We start from the raw sequence: 18,290 nt of genomic DNA on the forward strand, positions 1-18,290 counted from the left end.
CTTTTTGTGTAGATTGTGCACCGCTTTTTCTCTGCTCAGCAAATCGATGACCAGAGAGTAGGGCTGGGCGATATGGACCAAAAGTCACATCCTGATATATTTAGGCTGAATAGCGATATATACGATATATATCCTGATATTTTTATCGCAAAGTGAGGGCAAATGTTCAGTCAAAGTCAAAGCCAAATATGACATGTCACAAGTAGTTTTATGAAAAAAACCCCTGTTTATTTAAGTGAACATAAATACTGTATAACAGGAGTTCCTTTTTTGCACATTTAAATAAAAAAAAATCTTAAATGAAAATAGCCTATGAAATAAAATAGGCCAATCTTTTTCTGAAATAAATATATTTATTCACAACAACAAAATATAGAGAACGAAATAAACTTATACATGCATACAGGGAATTAGAATGTGCAAGTATTAGCAATTTCTGATGCCTCTATACATGATTAAAGCACAATGGAATATTAAAAGACGGTAAACAATCCTGTTTTAAAAGCTGTACGAACACTGAGGAAAACAAGCTAATTTTGTAGATAATGAGTCGTTTGAAGCCGATGAGATCCAAGAAACACGAGCAGTCAGATGACTCGGTTAACATTTAATGTTTGCAAATGACTAAAGGCTAAAATAGCTACCTGTAACTCTAAGCTGTCTAATCACCTGTTGTTGGCTGAGGAGGCCAAAACATATTTAGCCCAATTAAAGTTCAGATCCTCGTCCAGTAACCGGAAAATGAGACGAGCAACAAAATGTTAGACATGTTTATTAAGTGTTTCTGACACTTTCACTCAACAGCTTCGGCCAACTGTAAGATCACGAGCTCCTCTCTCCACATACTGAACATCCAGATTCATCTACTGTTGGGTTGAGCAGATTAAAATGTTGATCTGATCTAGGGGTGTGCCGTATCGTATCGTTCACGATAATATCGGTGTATTTTTTTTTTATGGTTAAAAAAAATGCATATCATGATATTGGAAACGTTCCTACTTCTTGATGTAGTGGCGTAAGGCTAGCAATTAAAGTTGTTTTAATCACAAAAAGCTACTTACTCTCTGTCGCTAAACACATGCAGCTTTCAAAATAAGAGCACAGTGTGTTAATAGAATCCACCACAGAACTTACAAGAAGACTGTCAAAATAAGATGCCTTAAATAAAACATACAAGAACCTTTATTCTCCTTTACAAAATTTCATTAAAATATGCACCCGGAACCCCTAAATGGTTATTTTTATTATTTGCTCATACTCAAGAGTCAAGAGTAATTTTTTTGTATTTGGCAACTCTTGAGATTTGCACCTCACACTACATTTTAGATTTTTATTTAATTATACAGACTAAAAAAAATCATATTTTCTATATCTTTAGGTATTTTGTACTATCGTCAAGAATATTGTTATCACAATAATAGCCTGAAATATCGTGATATTCTTTTAGGGCCATATCGCCCACCCCTAATCTGATCCAAATCAGTCTTGTTTTCCTGTGGAGAAGAGTCAGCGCTCATCAGTCCATCTGCAGCTCTGCAGTGGTGTTGCAGAGTGATGCGTCACTCACAAACAATCAAACAAGTAGTTTTTTTATTATCAGGAGGACCAGCTGCAGAGAAAACATCAAGCAGACAAACATTTAATTTCAGCCGCTACAGAACTGATGTTAATTTATCTACAGCTGATCTAATCTGCTGCGGATGAGAAGTCTGCTATCTGTGTGTTTACTGTTGCTTTCTGGAGGAGATATGAACGTTTGATGTGAGATTTGTCAGGTAAACATGCAAATATGTGAAATGAACTGTTTTTATTTTATATGTTGATTACACTTTTTAAGACAAACAAGAGAAGTTTCACCCCGAAAAAAATATTTTTTATTCGATTTTTAAACTTTGAAATGGGTCAATTTGACCCGCAACATAACAGGAGGGTTAAACCAGATTCACTCTGCGGAGATATTTGGTCTGATGTTAAGTTATCTACAGCTGATCTAATCTGTTCCGGATGAGAAGTCTGCTATCTGTTTGTTTACTGTCGCTTTCTGGAGGAGATATGAAAGTTTGATGTGAGATTTGTTAGGTTGAAGCTCAACAAATGCATGTATTTTACATATTGGGAATCACATCCGAAACTGGCTATCAAACTCTTTTCTACTGTAAACGATCAGCCATATCTGGGTTAAACTATTAGTGAGCCACTCTAAATTATTGGTTGTTTTTGGTCTGTACTCAACTTAAGAAAGTCTTAGACCGAGTTCAGACTAGGTATGGGAATAAATAATCGATGATCGATTTGCTTGAATTTGGTCAATCAATTGGAATATGAATGTGTATTTTTTAATTTAAATTTTATCTCTGTCTGCGTATCAGTATCACTGAACTGAAACATGGCCGAGCGTTCAGTTCTGTGTCTGTACATCAATAAGCCAATGAGCTGATAATTAAGTTGGATGAAGCCACAGTTTGCAAACTGAAAGTTGCAATTACAATTATAAAATTAATTAATTGATTAATTTATTAATTGATCGTTAACGTAATAGATACCCGAGTTTGCAGGTTTCTTCCTAACGCCCATCCCTACTGGCTATCAAACTCATTTCTACTGTAAACGATCAGCCATATCTGGGTTAAACTATTAGTGAGCCACCCTAAATCATTGGTTGTTTCTAGGGATGTACTCAACTAAAGAGAGTCTTAAACCTGGCTCAGACTGCAGGAGTTTTGGGCCGATTCAAATCCGATTCACTCTGTGGAGAAATCTGGTCTGATCTCTTGGTTGGAACTGAAGTTTTGGCCCAGATTATCTGGGAATGTGAGCAGTGTCACATATCTTACACCTGCCGACCTGTTCACAGACCCAGAAATCTGGATGATACGCCAGTACTTTCTGAGCTGAACCACATTAACCAATGAAAGAGACGAGCAACGGTAAACTTGTACAAACATGAACTAAAACTGACAGTTAAACTTTCAGCTCCAGTTCTTGCTGAAGACTTGACGACCTGTTCATGTCGATCTCGTCTCCAGTTGTTTCCTCATCCAGACTCATTGAGCTGAACTGCTGCTTTTAGTTAGATATAGATAGATAGATAGATAGATAGACAGACTTATTTATCCCAAGCTGGGAAATTACAGTGTAGCAGCAGCATTACACACAGAGACAATAACAACACAATTAAATAAAAAAAACAACCTAGGCATACTACAAGCAATAAAATATAAAAATACAATAGAAATACAATAAAAAAGAAAGTGCCTAAAGAAGGAGTATAATTCCAGTGAAGAATAAATATGAATATGCAGTATAAAAATGTTGCTGCCATGAAACAAATAAGGTGCAAGGTGTTTACTTCTACATCCCCATCAGATCACATGAGGTAGTGCACTTTCTCTGCCACAACAATCTGATATTTTCACATCTTGTAGTTTTTGCATGTTTGAGGTTTAGAGAAGATTATCGGTGGAGATTCTCCTGATGTGCCTTATGCAAAAATTCCTGTCGTCTGAGCCTGGCTTCAGTGGACGAACCCTAATCGGATTTTGTTGACTAATGATTTAGTTGAGTTTATTCGTCAGATCTGGTTAACTGATCAAAGAAACATGCAATTGCACCAATTTCAATTTTGTGGTTTCCAAAGACGAGCTCGTAAGTCTCTTAGGAAGAAAGCAGTCAACATGAAAAAGCCTAAATATGACTTTCAGACTAAAGAAATCTTAGTTGACGAAGACCAAAACAACCAATTAATCAACTAGTATTTGGTCTCATTGCACAGAAAAACAGTCAGCAAACTACAACAACGAAATTTTACAAAGGTCTAATTGGATAATATTCATGTTTTCTCCCCATTTTACTCCCAAACAAGTTTGGTAAAACTCATGTTTCATATCCTATTATACTCCGAAATTAAGTTAATCAGTAAAATACTATCATAACAGACAAGAATATTGGCTGGACGACAAAAATATGCCCAAGTTTATTTCTAAATATCTGCCAGTTCGTGGTTGAGCTCCGTCTCCGAACGTCTCCAGTGTCTGGCAGGGCTGATTGTGTGAGTGAAGCCTGGGAGAGTCGGCGGTGGTTATGTGGGACATGCTGCCATGTTGGAGCAGAGCCATTAACATGAGTGGCTGTAATGTCATCGCTTCTTCTTCCTGACAACAACATTTCTGTGCTCTGACACAGACGGGTTCAGATGACCCTGTAAACAAGTGGGAGAGGTCACCAGAGGAGGTTCAGTGAACTTATGTGATCCATTTAAGGTGTAATTTCACCCAAACGCCAGAACCATTTTTGGTTGGATGTTTCCAGGTTTTTAGATTAGACCAGTATGATGAAGGTGAACAGTTTTGTTTGTGGTTCAACCAGCTAAAGTTGCAATAGTTTGATCAGGGATGGGCAACTTAAATACTTGAGGGACACTACCATAAGGCCACATATAGGACGTTAACAGCGCAGTAACTTAACATATTTCATGCTCAAATGCATGTATAACAGTATAAATAAAAAATATATAATAATAAATATAAATTGCTATGTTATTAATATTATTACTACTGCTATTATATTATTATCATTATTATTATTATATATACTTTTGCTGCCATTATTACCATATACTGTAATATACTACTATTATTATTATTATTAAACTGGCCTTATTTATTATTATTATTATTATTATTATTATTATTATTACTATTATTATATATTATATATCATATTATTTTATTTATAATTATTTTATTTATTTTAATTTTATTTTATATTGTTACTATTTATTATTACATATTATATTATATATTATATACTGTACTATTATTATTATTATTATTATTATTATATACCGTCTAGTCACTGTCGCATTGTTGTCATCATATCACCAGTATATCTATCTATCTATCTATCTATCTATCTATCTATCTATCTATCTATCTATCTATCTATCTATCTATCTATCTATCTATCTATCTATCTATCTATCTATCTATCTATCTATCTATCTATCTATCTATCTATCTATCTATCTATCTATCTATCTATCTATCTATCTATCTATCTATCTATCTATCACATATAACAGGTAAAATTAGGATAATATGTAGTTCAATATTTTATACTAAATATATTTGACAATATCTCCGGTTTTATTTGGCTGAATATCATCATCAAAAAAATAAAATAAAATCTGGCATGGAGTTTCAAGCCAGAACTTTAGAGGGAAGCTGATGGCAAGACTCAATGTTGCTTCATTTTTATGTCTTCACGTCATGAAGAAGTCATATGCAGGTTGTTTCATGGACTCCAGAGGGTTAATTGAACTAATTCCCCCAACTTGATGCCACTTTTGTCTTGTGTCATCTATTGACCGGCACACATCTTAGTGCTCGCAGTAATGAGACACGAGTCAGTGAGAGACTTGGAGCTTTCTGCTGGATGGAGGAGCTGCACAGAGTGAGCGGCTCCGGTCCCTGGTGGTGGGAGTGAGGTGACACAGGCCTTATTAAGTGGACCGGGGCTAACAGCGAGCCTCTGAGAGCCGGCCAGGCTGCCCGTGCCCTTGGCGCTCGGCACACGGCTCATGGAACAAATTAGTGTTCGCTTCCCTCACCTGCTCGCTGGGCAGAAATGCCAGAGAGAGAAGAGAGAAAGAAGCAGATCTCAGTCCAGCGTGGCTCAGAGTTCTCCGTCCATCAAAGCCTCCGAGTCGTCAATCCTCTGAGTGGTGAATGCTGCCGGGAAACAAGGGGGGCCTGGGATCGATGGGGAGGCTCGGTGAGAATGAATCAATCCCTTGGAACCGCTCCTGCTCTTTATTCTGCGATGGCATCAAAATAAAAACGCTTTTTGACTAAACTAAACACTTTCCAGCTCCGTGTTCTGAAAAGAAAAAGGTTCATATTAGAGCGAGCAGACATAAAACCTGTGGAGGAAACTGTCATGAGTAGTAGTGGTCGACCGATACAGGTTTTTTAATGCTGATACCGATTATTTTGACATCAGTCTTAACCGATCCCCGTTTTTTTTGGGCAGATTCTTGAAGCCGATATTGCCTTTTCTACCTCCATTTACATGATAAAAATGACACAATGACAACAAATATTACACAAGTCTCAATTTAAACAAAAAAATAAACTTTTATTAACAAAACAAACCAAACATATTAACAGTTGGATAGCAAACAATGTGTATGTTGTTCTAGGCCTGGAGGTGGTGGCGCCTCAGATGATCCACATATTTGATGTGTTTTTCTTTTTTCCGGTATCAGAGAATGGCAGATGTTGCACCGAGCCTTGCCTGGTGTTGACTCAGTGAAATGGGCTAATTGACCGGTGAATGCACGTATCGGCCGATGCCTTTACTAGAAAAAACGCAAATATCTGCCCGATATATCGGCCGGCCAATATATCGGTCTACCTTTAGTTTTTGACTAAACTGAACACTTTCCAGCTCCGTGTTATGAAAAGAGAAAGGTTCATATTAGAGCGAGCAGACATAAAACCTGTGAAGCAAACTCATGAGTAGGGTTGGTGGAAGAAGTATTCAGGTCCCCTACTGCAGTAAAAATACTAATACCACACTGTGAATTTACTCCACTACAGGTAAAAGTCCTGCATTCAAAACTTAGTGAAGTAAACATTTTTGTGGACAAATATAATGATAACAACAAAAATAGCTCATAAGAGTTGAATTTAAGAGTTGATATCTAGACATTTTAATGGTTTTCTTGGTAATTATTTTGGTTATTATCAAGAAAACCATAAAAAATATCTAGATATCAGCTCTTAAATTCAACTCTTATGAGCTATTTTTGTTGTTATCATTATATTTGTTATTTTCCATGACTGTATAAGAGGTATAATTAGGAACATCTAGGTATGCATCTTTATACTAACTATATTTGACTTTATCTCCTCATAAACTGGCACAAATAACCAATATTTTCTGATTATTGTGCTGTGAAAATCTCTTTTTCTAGTCTCGAGAGACGTTTAAAGTAGAAAGTGTTTATTCATACGGATTTATAACCTCTGTTCTCATTGTTTGAGCGCGAACTTTTCCCCCTTATGGTGGAATAAACAACGTCACCGGAGCGTATAAAGGACACACAGCAGCCAGCAGCGTTGTTGAAATCACACGCCGGCCTGTTCAAAGTCACTTTCTGAGCGAGGCACCTCTGGAGACGTGTCGCACTCCTTGATGAAATGGAATAATGTTGGCCGAGGTTTCGATGTAGGCTTGTAAATCAGGCCTTAAATGGCTGCCTGACAACTGAACTCTACCAGAATCAGCAGGTAGCAACCCGCCTGATGTGCAGCAGAGGCTCCAGTCTTTGGTTTGTTAAGCTTTTTCTGGTGAAAAGATATTGAGAATCCAGCTGCATGTGACTGGAAATTCTTCTGTCACCACTGTTATCAATCAAAATCAAATCAGAATTACTTTTTTTATCCCAGAGGGGAAATTCAGTTAGTCTGGTAGAATCTCTGTTAGAATGAGACAGCCTGATGGCTGTAGGAGAGAAGGATCTTTTTTTGGTCCATAAAGGTTTTGTGTAGCAAATAGGGTTGTCACGATACAAAAATTTTCAACTCGATACCGATACTCAGGAAAATATTCGATACTCAATACCATTTTCGATACCACAAGGATAAAAACAAAGACCCCAAAATTATTAACAAGAAAAATGCAACATGTAAAAATGAACAGAACCACAGGTTAAATATTTATAATTAAAAACAGTTGTGCAAAAAGAAACTGCCACTATGATAACAAGCTTCAGGTCTGAGGTAGTGCAAAAAATAAATAAATACAATAAACAATAACAATTAGAACAATATTTTGAGGTTGTATGCTGTGCACAATATTAGGAAAGCTTGATGAGTCGACTTTTCTCTGCTTCATTCTGGGACTTCAAGAGAGAAAATAACACTTTTCAGTCACCAACATTTATGGAAACGTATTAACTCTATGCTTATGTATATTGATACTATGTCAATTAACGTAATATGGGCATACTACGTGCCTGATTTATTTATTTATGTATTTATGTTGTTTATAATCATTACCGTGACGTCAGCCTTTAATTGCTAGCTGGGGCTAATGGCTAATAATAACATGGCTAACATTAATGCGGGCCACCGGCCACGATAACATCAGTAATAGGTACGTTTGAAGCAAAAAGTCGGGGGTATTGATACTTTTGAAAATGAGTATCATATCCGGATACAACGTTTTAGTATCGATACTTTTTTGAGTATCAGTTGACTTTTGACAACCCTAGTATCGGATGATTCGGGTATTTCAGGATGGCCTGGAACATGTTGACAGGTCATCTCTCCACCACCTCCTCCAGTGTGTCCAACCTGGCTCCAACCACAGAACCAGCTCTTTAGACCAGTCTGTCCAACTGCCTTGTATCTCTGTGTCTGATGCTGCCTCCCCAGCAGACTGCAGCATAAAACAACACACTACCCTTCCCTGATTTACATGATTAAGGCGGATCAGTTCATGAAGTCTGGACCCCCCTTCTGTCCCCCGAACCCTTTTTTTGAAAACAATGTAAAACAAAGTAAAACAATGTTTTACTAGTAATCAGGGTAGAACTCTCCAGAAGGTGCGTCCCTCTTGAACCGTGTCATGGACACGCCATGTCACCAAGAAGAGGAGACAGTTACCTCCCCTTCTCAGCACATCGTGTCCATGACCTGACCTGTTCCCAAAACATTCAACACAACCTCCTGCCTTGTTATGACTTGCAGAGATATTATTGGAGACACAAATGTTGCAATGTGCACATAGAATACAAAGCATACAATATATATTTTGTGATGATAGAATCTTACTAAATTTAAGCAGATGGAATAAATGTATTAAGAGTAATCATAGTTTCAAAACAATATTAGCACATGATCATTGTATCAAAAGCATCTTACATGATATGTTAATATATTAATCTATAAATGCATAGAGAGAGGGCACACACACAGTTAGTGAATTATGCATGCTCAGACAGTGACCTAGTCAATCAGATAGTGATCCCAATGCACAGAGACAGAAAACAGAGACAGAATAACAGATTATTTCCAACACACCACAGACTGATAAAACATCTGCAGCATCTTACTACAGATGTCCAGAGATCTGAGCTTCCTTAAGAAAAAGAGGCGGCTCTGCCCCTTTTTGTAGAGAGCATCTGTGTTCAGGGACCAGTCCAACTTATTATCCAGGTATACACCTAGATATTTATAACTTGGCACCACCTCCATGTCCACCCCACAGGTATTCACTGGCTGAAGAGGCTTGAGCCTGCAGAAATCTATGATCATTTCCTTAGTCTTTGAGGTTCAGTAGGAGATAGTTCTTGAGACTCCAGTCACGGAAGGCTTTTATCAGATCCCTATATTCTGATTCCTGTCCATTCTTGATACACGCCACAATAGCAGTGTCGTCGGAGTACTTCTGGATGTGGCAGGACTCAGAGTTGTATTTGAAGTCCGCTGTGTTCAGTGTGAACAGGAATGGAGCCAGAACAGTGCCTTGTGGAGCTCCTGTGCTGCTCATTAATGTCTCTGGCTCCTCTTTGTGACGTTACATCATTTCTTTTTCGGCTCTTCAGCCAAGAATTTCACTCATCCGACTCTCTCAGGTTTTGTTTACGATGTGCACAATCCCTCTCAAGGTTCCCGTAACACAACAATTTGACGCCGTGCTCTGGAATGTCGACCGGCCAGATTCTTTTGTGATGTTCAGGGTTGTGACCAGGAAAACTCGGAGGAATCTGAGCTGGAAAGGAGTCGCTGCATTGTCCTAAAGAAATCATGATGCCTTGAGAAAAAACAATGCCTCTTTGTTTGCTGTTGAATTTTACATCTTAACTTGAGAAAGGCCAAACGTCTGTCACATTTCTGAGGTTTTAAGTTACTACAATATACTGTCTCCTCAGTAAGTTACTTAAGTTACTAGAGTTAACTGCTGTACAAACTGTATTTTAAGCTCTAATTTAAAATTAACAACACATTAACAACAACTGAGTGTTTGAGGAAATGCTCAGATGCAGATTTAGGCAAAATGACCAATATATAAGTAAAATAAACCCAGAAATATCATCAAAATATGTATAATAGGGGCCTCCCGGTAGCTCACACCGGTAGAGCGCTTACCATGTATGCCATGTGCTTGCTGCGGCGGAGCTGGGTTTGAATCCGGCCTGAGCTCCCTTTGCCGCATGTCTTCCCCTCTATCACCCCCTTTCTATCTATCACTATCAATAAAGCAACAAAATGCCAAAAAAAAATCTTAAAAAAAAAAAAAATATGTATATAATAAGTACGTAAGTACTCAACATTTTGACTGGCCCCTGTAGAGTTTTTTGTTACTTTATTGTACATTAGGGCTGCAACTAATTCATTTTTTTTTTATTATTGGTGAATTTATTGTTTTCTTAAATTATTGATTACTTTTTTGGCCTAAAAAATGTAAAAAATTGATGTTAAAAAAGAGTTCCAAGGTGACATCTTCAAATATTTTTCCGAGTCCAAAACCTCACAATCTTTAATTTGCATATATAAAATAGAGAAAGCAGCACATTTTCGTATTTCAGAAGCTAAAACCAGAGTTTGGTTGTTTGTTTTTCTTGTTTTTCTCTGTACTTACTTATACTTATTATTATATCATTTTATTGTTATTATTCCTTCAGATTGATTAGCAGCATTCTGAAGCTGGTCTTAAAGGAGCAGATGAATCGCTTTATAAAGGTTTAGGTGGGTAAAGCTACAATAAAACACTGTTTTTATAAACTGATCTTATGATTCTAATATCAAATAATAATAATAATAATAATAAATTTGATTTATATAGCACTTTTCTAGACACTCAGACACTTTACAGAATACACAAAATAAAATAAAATAAAAAAATATATATAAGTAAATAATAAAGTTAGTGGTTGTAGGCAGATTTGAAGAGGTGAGTACAAAACACAGCATCCATAGAAGTAAGCATAAATAACTTTAAAAATTGTTAAAATTAAGCAAGTCATTGTAATGAAAGGGTTTCACCCAGAATGAAATCTAAATAAAATCTAAATTTTGCTGTCGGTAGAGAGAGAAAAAAATGGCAAATAATTAAAGGGAATAGTCACATTCAGTTGACAACTTTTTTTGTAAAAATTCACAGCCTTGTCTATCTCAATAAACAGTATTTACTGTATTTTTAATGTTATTTACAGTCAAAATAAATAATAAAGTTGCAGGTGAATTCGTCCTTTGAACAGAGCATACAGAAGCAACACTTTACTTTGTATAAGTGGACCGGAAAAAGCTTTTAATTGACATTAAGGGGAAGCACGAAGTGTTTCTGGTCACTCCCAATTACAGTCATCTCCCCCCTTTAACCCTGCGGATGCTGCTGACCAAGTAGGAGCTTAATGACCTGGCTAAATGTAATTAAACCTTAATAGCTGCGAGGTAGGACGAGACATCGAGCCTCATTTAAGGGCTGCATGAGAATAATCAGACCAGGTGGAGTCTGGGAGTCTGTGGTGCATTTATCATGTTTTTATTCACAAAGCAGGTGAAATGTCGGTTAGCTGTCAGGACTTTGGTTGTACTGTGCAGAAGTGTAATCAGTCATGTTGTCATCATGTGCAGTGTACGAGAATTTCATCCAGGATTGGCTGCATGATGGCAAATAGCTTCTAAATACAGGGTTGGTACGGGTGCTTGGAATCCTTGAAAATGCTTGAATTTTAATGTTGAATTTCAAGGTTTGAAAAGTGCTTGGATTTTGGATTAAGTGCTTGTAAATGCTTGAAATTCTTACTGTATTTCTCTTGCAATCTGACTATAGATAACCGCATTTTCAATGGAAAAATAAATAAACTGAATAGCCTACAGCCTATAATCTGAAATGAAGAGCGCTCCACCTGCGTCTTCTTGTTTCTGAGATGTTTCTTGTTGCTCTCCCCTGTATCTTCTTACTGAAGGGAGTTTTCCAAATTCCTAGTGGATGTGAGGGCTCCTGAAGTAGCCTATTTGTGGGTCTTTCCTCCTAGTTTGGGTCGTGTTTAGTTCCACCAGCTGCTGGTTGATGATTTTTGTGAGCTTACTTTTGCTCCTAACCCCTAGATTCCCATACCAGTATGTTTTATGAGATTAGCAAACTACTTTAGCTGTTAAAAGTGTAATACCATTGCTGGTGGTATGGTTAAGTGAAATTACCCCTTTTAGTATCGAAGTACTCATCTAAAACATGACATTTACAACCGTTGAAAGGTACTGGAAAAGCTTGAAAATGGACCTTGAAAAGTGCTTGAATTTGACCACTGAAAAAGTGTACGAACCCTGTAAATAGGTGATTTTTTTTAGCTGGTGTCATGGTTGTAAGGCTCCTGTTGTTTAGTGAGATGATGGAAGTCTTTAGTTGATGTGACTGTTCTGTGTTTTGGTCCAAAGTGAGCCATGTCTGTAACCAAAATTGTGATATTTCTCTCAAAAATCACCAAAAAAACAATCAGTTTGCACTAACCAGACCCTGTTAAAAACATCAAATTCTGCTCCTTCTGTGGTGAAAGAAGTATTCTGATGCTTTACTGAGGTAAAAGTACTAATACCACCCAGTTTTATAAGTTTAAAACATATTATTGGGTTGTTATTATTATGATGCATTTATGTAAGCAGGAGGAGAGGAGAGGACAAAAGAGGCTGTTTACACAGAGCCGAGAGGAGAGTACAGGAGAGGCTGTTTACACAGAGCAGAGAGGAGAGGACAGGAGAGGCTGTTTACACAGAGCGGAGAGGAGAGGACAGGAGAGGCTGTTTACACAGAGCAGAGAGGAGAGGACAGGAGAGGCTGTTTACACAGAGCCGAGAGGAGAGGACAGGAGAGGCTGTTTACACAGAGCCGAGAGGAGAGGACAGGAGAGGCTGTTTACACAGAGCAGAGAGGAGAGGAGAGGACAGGAGAGGTTGTAAATTAGATTTTTTTTTTCTGATATCTTATCAAAGAATATTTGAAAACTGTTTCTGAAACTCAGCATCATGGAAACAGTTTATTTTAAGAGTATTAAGGGTCCAAAAACAAACCCTTATTTGAAAAATGAGCTGTAGATTGTGTGATATATGATCCTGACATGTTTTTTTCTGTGCTTGTGTTGCAGAAATGTGAGTTCAACATGGATAACCTGAGCAAGCCAGAGCTGCTCACCCTGCTGAGCATCATGGAGGGCGAGTTGGAGGCCCGCGACCTGGTCATCGAGGCCCTCAGGGTGAGTCTGGACAACACACCGACACACTCCTGTCCTCATTAGCTCAGCCTCATCATCATCTCCTGTTGTCTGGTTAAATTGAACACAGTCGGCCCGGAGCGGGACGCCTTTGTGCGAGACTTGAGATGAGACGATAAGCTTTAATTGTGACCCGGAATTGAGTTGGTATCACTCTGTTAAATGAGACATGAATGGTCATGAATGCGTTATCACAAAATCTGAGTCGGTGGCTTTTTCCCAGAAATGTGCAGAACACTTGTGTGATCACAATGAGAGACTCTGCCCCACTGTTTCTTTCTTTGCTTTGTAATTACCCGCTGATAAGCTGTCTCTCTAATTGCCTTTGTTGGCCGGGAGCGACTGGTTAACTCTTCCTGCCAGAAAAGACCAGTGTGATCAGATCCTTGTGTCCACCCAGCACCACCTGCCTAACTATCAGTAACAAACAGATGGTTGGAGTCCGTGGATCTGGCTCCTTTTGTTCCTTTGTGACTATTGAAAACCAATTCAGAAAGTACCGCTTGAGTGAAAGGTGATAGTGTTTTAATTTGGTTATTTTGTGGGAATTTAAGCACAATCTGTGTTTGCTGAACTTTGTATTTTGAGGCTGGTAAGTTAGTTTTTTCTGCTCTGTTTTTAGATATAATTGGCAGGTAAATCAGCAGCTGGTCCACGATCAAGAGAAAGATACTTTTCTGGGTTTGGTTGTTACCCAAGGATAAACATTTATATCTTTATTTTTGTGTGAGAATCCTGGCTTTGGTTTTTAAATGTTTTGATCTTTCCCAGTGATTTGCAGAACATTGTACGTCCTTTACCAGATGGTAGATTTAATACTTTAAACAGGCGGTGGATTTTTAGACTAGTTTATTTGCAAAAACCTTACCTTTTCTCAAAGAAAAAAAAATGCAGATAAGCATGAGAACTTGGCTTAGTCATTCATATATTTTTTTGGATTGTTTAAATTTATTGAACTATTTCCATTTGACTGGGAATAGCTAAAGATATTGATATGGTGATTCCAACTTTCATGATGCGTTCAGGTTCCAGCAGAAAAATACGGGATTGTGTCCTCATGAAATCTTGGGGGGCCTGTTTAAAGGGGACATATTACGCTCATTTTTCAGGTTCTTACTAGTATTTTTGGTTGCTATTCGAACATGTTAACTTGCTTTAATGTAATTTTTTTTTTACTATTTTTCTCATACTGCCGTTGCTGCTGCACCTCTATTCCCCCTCTGTCTGAGACACTCTGTTTGAGTGCCTGTCTCTTTAAATCCCCCTACTAAACACCTTCTGCTCTGATTGGTCAGCTTCTCTGTTTTATTGTCATTGCAACTGGAGCAGCTAAATGAGCTGCATTCATACCATTAAAGAAAAATCAGCAATTAAGCTTCCAAACCGTAAACTTTTTACAGGTTTTCTTGATGTTAACATGTAGCTACATGATGCAGCAGTTTATATAACAGTAAAGGAGTAAAGCTGCAGCACTTTCTGACATGAAAATAAATAAATAAAAAGCTCAAATACTACACAGTTAAACATGTTCTAGCAGGACTGTAACCCGACACCTGGGCGAAAATGAACAACATTGGCAGCCGACGTTACAGGTTCCCCTGATGTTAGCATGTAGCTACAAGCTGCAGCGTCACTAATGTAAACACAGCAGTAACTCGCCTGGAGCAGATGACCTTATTGAGAAATCTGTCACAAGTTTAAGTCAACTTGAGCCAAGAGTAGAAAGAAACTGGAGGAAATGGAGTGTTTTTTCCTCACAGGAAAAACAATTACTGCATTTTTTGACACTTTGGCATCATTTAATCTAAACATCTGCCATTGTTGCATCGTATATATGACAGAAAAAAAGAAAAAGCACAATTTGCAGCAGATAGCATTGATGAAATGTCTTCATGTTTGGCAAAGTTCTGCACAATCACAGAATCTCTCCAAGTAAAATGAATTGATAGATACAGAAATTGAAATGAAGGGAACTTGGAAAGGACAGAAATTGGCACTCCAACTTGTTCTTACACCAAAATACAATATCTTGCTCTTTATAATTAAAGCTGCAGAGGTGCCCGCAGTTATAATGATCCTAATTAAATCACTTATTCCTCCAAAACGTATAAACTTCTTTGGTATGGACACAACGATAAGAGAGGTGTTCTGCACTTCATTTAACAGACACAAGCTGCTAAAAGTGGGGGAAAAAAATCAATACAGCATAGTATTGCAATATTTTGCATGGCGATATTATATTAATTCATGGCCGCCAAGTATTGATATTTAGCGGGCTGTCAGTATTTTAGCCGTTTTTGTTTTTTTCCGGAGGCAGTAGCAGGCTCGGCTCACTATTATATGATACATGAAGAATTAATCATGTATGTGATATATCATATCAAACTACAAGATCTAAGGAATCTATAGGCACCATGTGCGTCAGGATATCGTGTCGGGAAGTTGTCAAAAATAAAACTGCAAAGTTAGGGTATTTTTTTTATGCTTAATGGTGATTTTCAAAGCGGTCATGTGACCTCTGACATCATTGAAAATAGGCTCTCTGGATTCCCACAAGTCTCCTCTTTACATAAATGGCTGCTTCCCAAATCAGAACGCACAAAGAAAATGACACAATCCATTCCTTTCTTTATTTGCAAAGACTTGAGGCCATACAACGTTGTGGAAAGGGTTAAAAGACTGAAGTGAGATGAATAGACTGAGAATTTTCTCTGATTCGACAAAAAACAATAATCCATTAAATCTAACTTTGTGGACACAAAATGCATTATCAATACCCACCATATCGCAAAATGCTTAAAATCACAATAATAACGTATCGTTCGTGACTCAAGTATTGGGATAAAATCGCATCGTGGGGCCGATATGCTGATTCACACATATAGAAACAAGACACAAGCTGCTGTTGGACTGTATTTATATCTGCAAAGTCATAAGACGTCTGAATACTTTCTGTCTTGGTGATTAAAGTAACTGAGGTGTGTGTGTATATCTATCATACTGCACTCGTAAATGGCACAGTGATGAAGGTTGGGATGAGTTTAAATGGACGATGTATTGATCTGTGGTTACTGAATACTGATGCAGCACAGATGATGTCTCTCTCTCTCTCTCTCTCTCCTCTCTCTCTCTCTCTCTCTCTCTCTCTCTCTCTCTCTCTCTCTCTCTCTCTCTCTCTCTCTCTCGCCCTCGCTGCCTTAGAGGTCGCTCGTCTTCCGAGGGGCAGGAATGCTGAGTTATTTCTGAACAAACTCCTGCTTGATTCTGTATTTAGGTCAGGATTGGCGCCTCAGTTTGTCCACTTGTGCTCTACTTTAAGGCTGCCCGCTCCTGCCTTCTTCATTTTTATTTTTTTGTTTTCACAAATTAGAGATGGTTGGTGGAAATACACAGAACAATACATGTTTTTTTTTTTTTGACTTGCTTGACAAACAAAACATGGCTATAAAATAAATGGCACAGCAACAGAATAGCACTAATTCAGTTTTTAGACATTAAATCAAGAAAAGGTTGCCAGATTTTAAAAAAGATATCCCCTTTAGCAGATATGACGAACCTGATTTTCTTTATTTTTTATTTAAATATTAATAATAATCTGTTAACTCATTCACAACTCGTGTTGGGACTCTGGGCGAGGCGGAGAAGATGTTCTTGTTCAGTTTGTAGGTGATTCTCTGAAACACAGCCTCTGTTTGTGTCTGGCTCCAAACACAATAAGTGGTGTTGTTGTGGTGGTAGAACCGGTGACCTTTTGGTTGCACAGCAGCCTTCTGTAGCCGTCCCCGTTGCTGTGCAGCTTACAAACATTTTGTTCAGTTTTTCTCGTTATTGAGCCCGTTGTGTGGCCTTGCAGACTCTACCGCGGCTTCACCTTTTATACTTCTCCCTTGTTTGCAGTCTTCCTCATCTCTTTTCATTCAGCTTTATCTCTATCATTTCAGCTTCCTCTCTATTCTTTTCAATTCAGGACAACCATGTGCTCCAGTGTCACCCTGTCTCTGTCTCTTTGTGTCTCCGGTTGTTTTTGTGTTCCTCCCTCACAGCCAGTTCACCACCATGTTTTCTACCGGCATTAAGAATCCCTGCAGGCCGCCTCCGTCTCCCCTGTGGATGGATATCCTATCCAGGTTTCAGTGAAATAAGCTTCTCTGTCGCCCTGACTGCTCTCGCAAAGCACAATGAGCTTGTTTGTTCTGTTGCTGATAAGCCCCATCCGACAGACAGAGAGACAGACAGACAGAGGGCAGGGGGAGGAACAAGGAATGAAGAAGTGGGAGAGGAATAATAATAAAAAAAGAGGCAGAGTTAAGACATATGGAGAGTGAGAAGCTCAGATCGTCGGTTCGAATCAGAGCGAAGGCAATGGAGGGATAAATCGTATCGTGGGGCCTCTGCTGATTCACACCTCTAGTGCCTGTACCAAAGAAGTACATACTTTTTGAAGGAATAAGTGATTTAATTAGGACCTCTATAACTGCGGGCACCTCTGCAGCTTTAATTATAAGAGTAAGATTTTGTATTTGGGTGTAAGAACAAGTTGAAGTGCCAATTTCTGTCCTTTCCAAGTTCCTTTCATTTTAGTTTCTGTATCTATCAATTCATTTTACTTTCTGTGATTGTGCAGAACTTTGCCAAACATGAAGACATTTCATTGATGCAATCTGCCACAAATTATGCTTTTTCTTATTTTCTGTCATATATATGATGCAACAATGGCAGATGTTTAGATTAAATGATGCCAAAGTGTAAAAAAAATGCAGTAATTGTTTCCTAGAGGTGGGGAAAAAATCAATACAGCATGGTATCGCGATATTTTGTGTGGCAATATTATATCGGTTCATGGCCGCCAAGTAGCGATTTTTAGCCTCTGTCGGGCCGTAAGTATTGTCGCCATTTTTTTGTTTTTCTTGAGGTGACTGACTTTGTTGGTCAGTCTGTGGGTTTGACTCTCATTGTTGAGAAATAAAAAGACTGAAGTGAGATGAACAGACTAAGAATTTTCTCTTATTTG

The 18,290-nt window shown here is 38.1% G+C and overlaps 1 protein-coding gene across 1 annotated transcript in view; it reads left to right on the forward strand.

Annotated features, from left to right (window-relative positions):
- cttnbp2 (cortactin binding protein 2) overlaps positions 1–18,290 on the forward strand; it is a 148,261-nt gene that overhangs the window by 3,875 nt on the left and 126,096 nt on the right. The window contains exon 2 of the mRNA XM_059334624.1: positions 13,154–13,261. Within this exon, the coding sequence (XP_059190607.1) occupies positions 13,154–13,261 (108 nt within the window). The remainder of the gene's footprint in view (positions 1–13,153; positions 13,262–18,290) is intronic.

The sequence above is a fragment of the Centropristis striata genome, chromosome 6 (assembly GCF_030273125.1).
Source record: "Centropristis striata isolate RG_2023a ecotype Rhode Island chromosome 6, C.striata_1.0, whole genome shotgun sequence".
NCBI lineage: Eukaryota > Metazoa > Chordata > Actinopteri > Perciformes > Serranidae > Centropristis > Centropristis striata.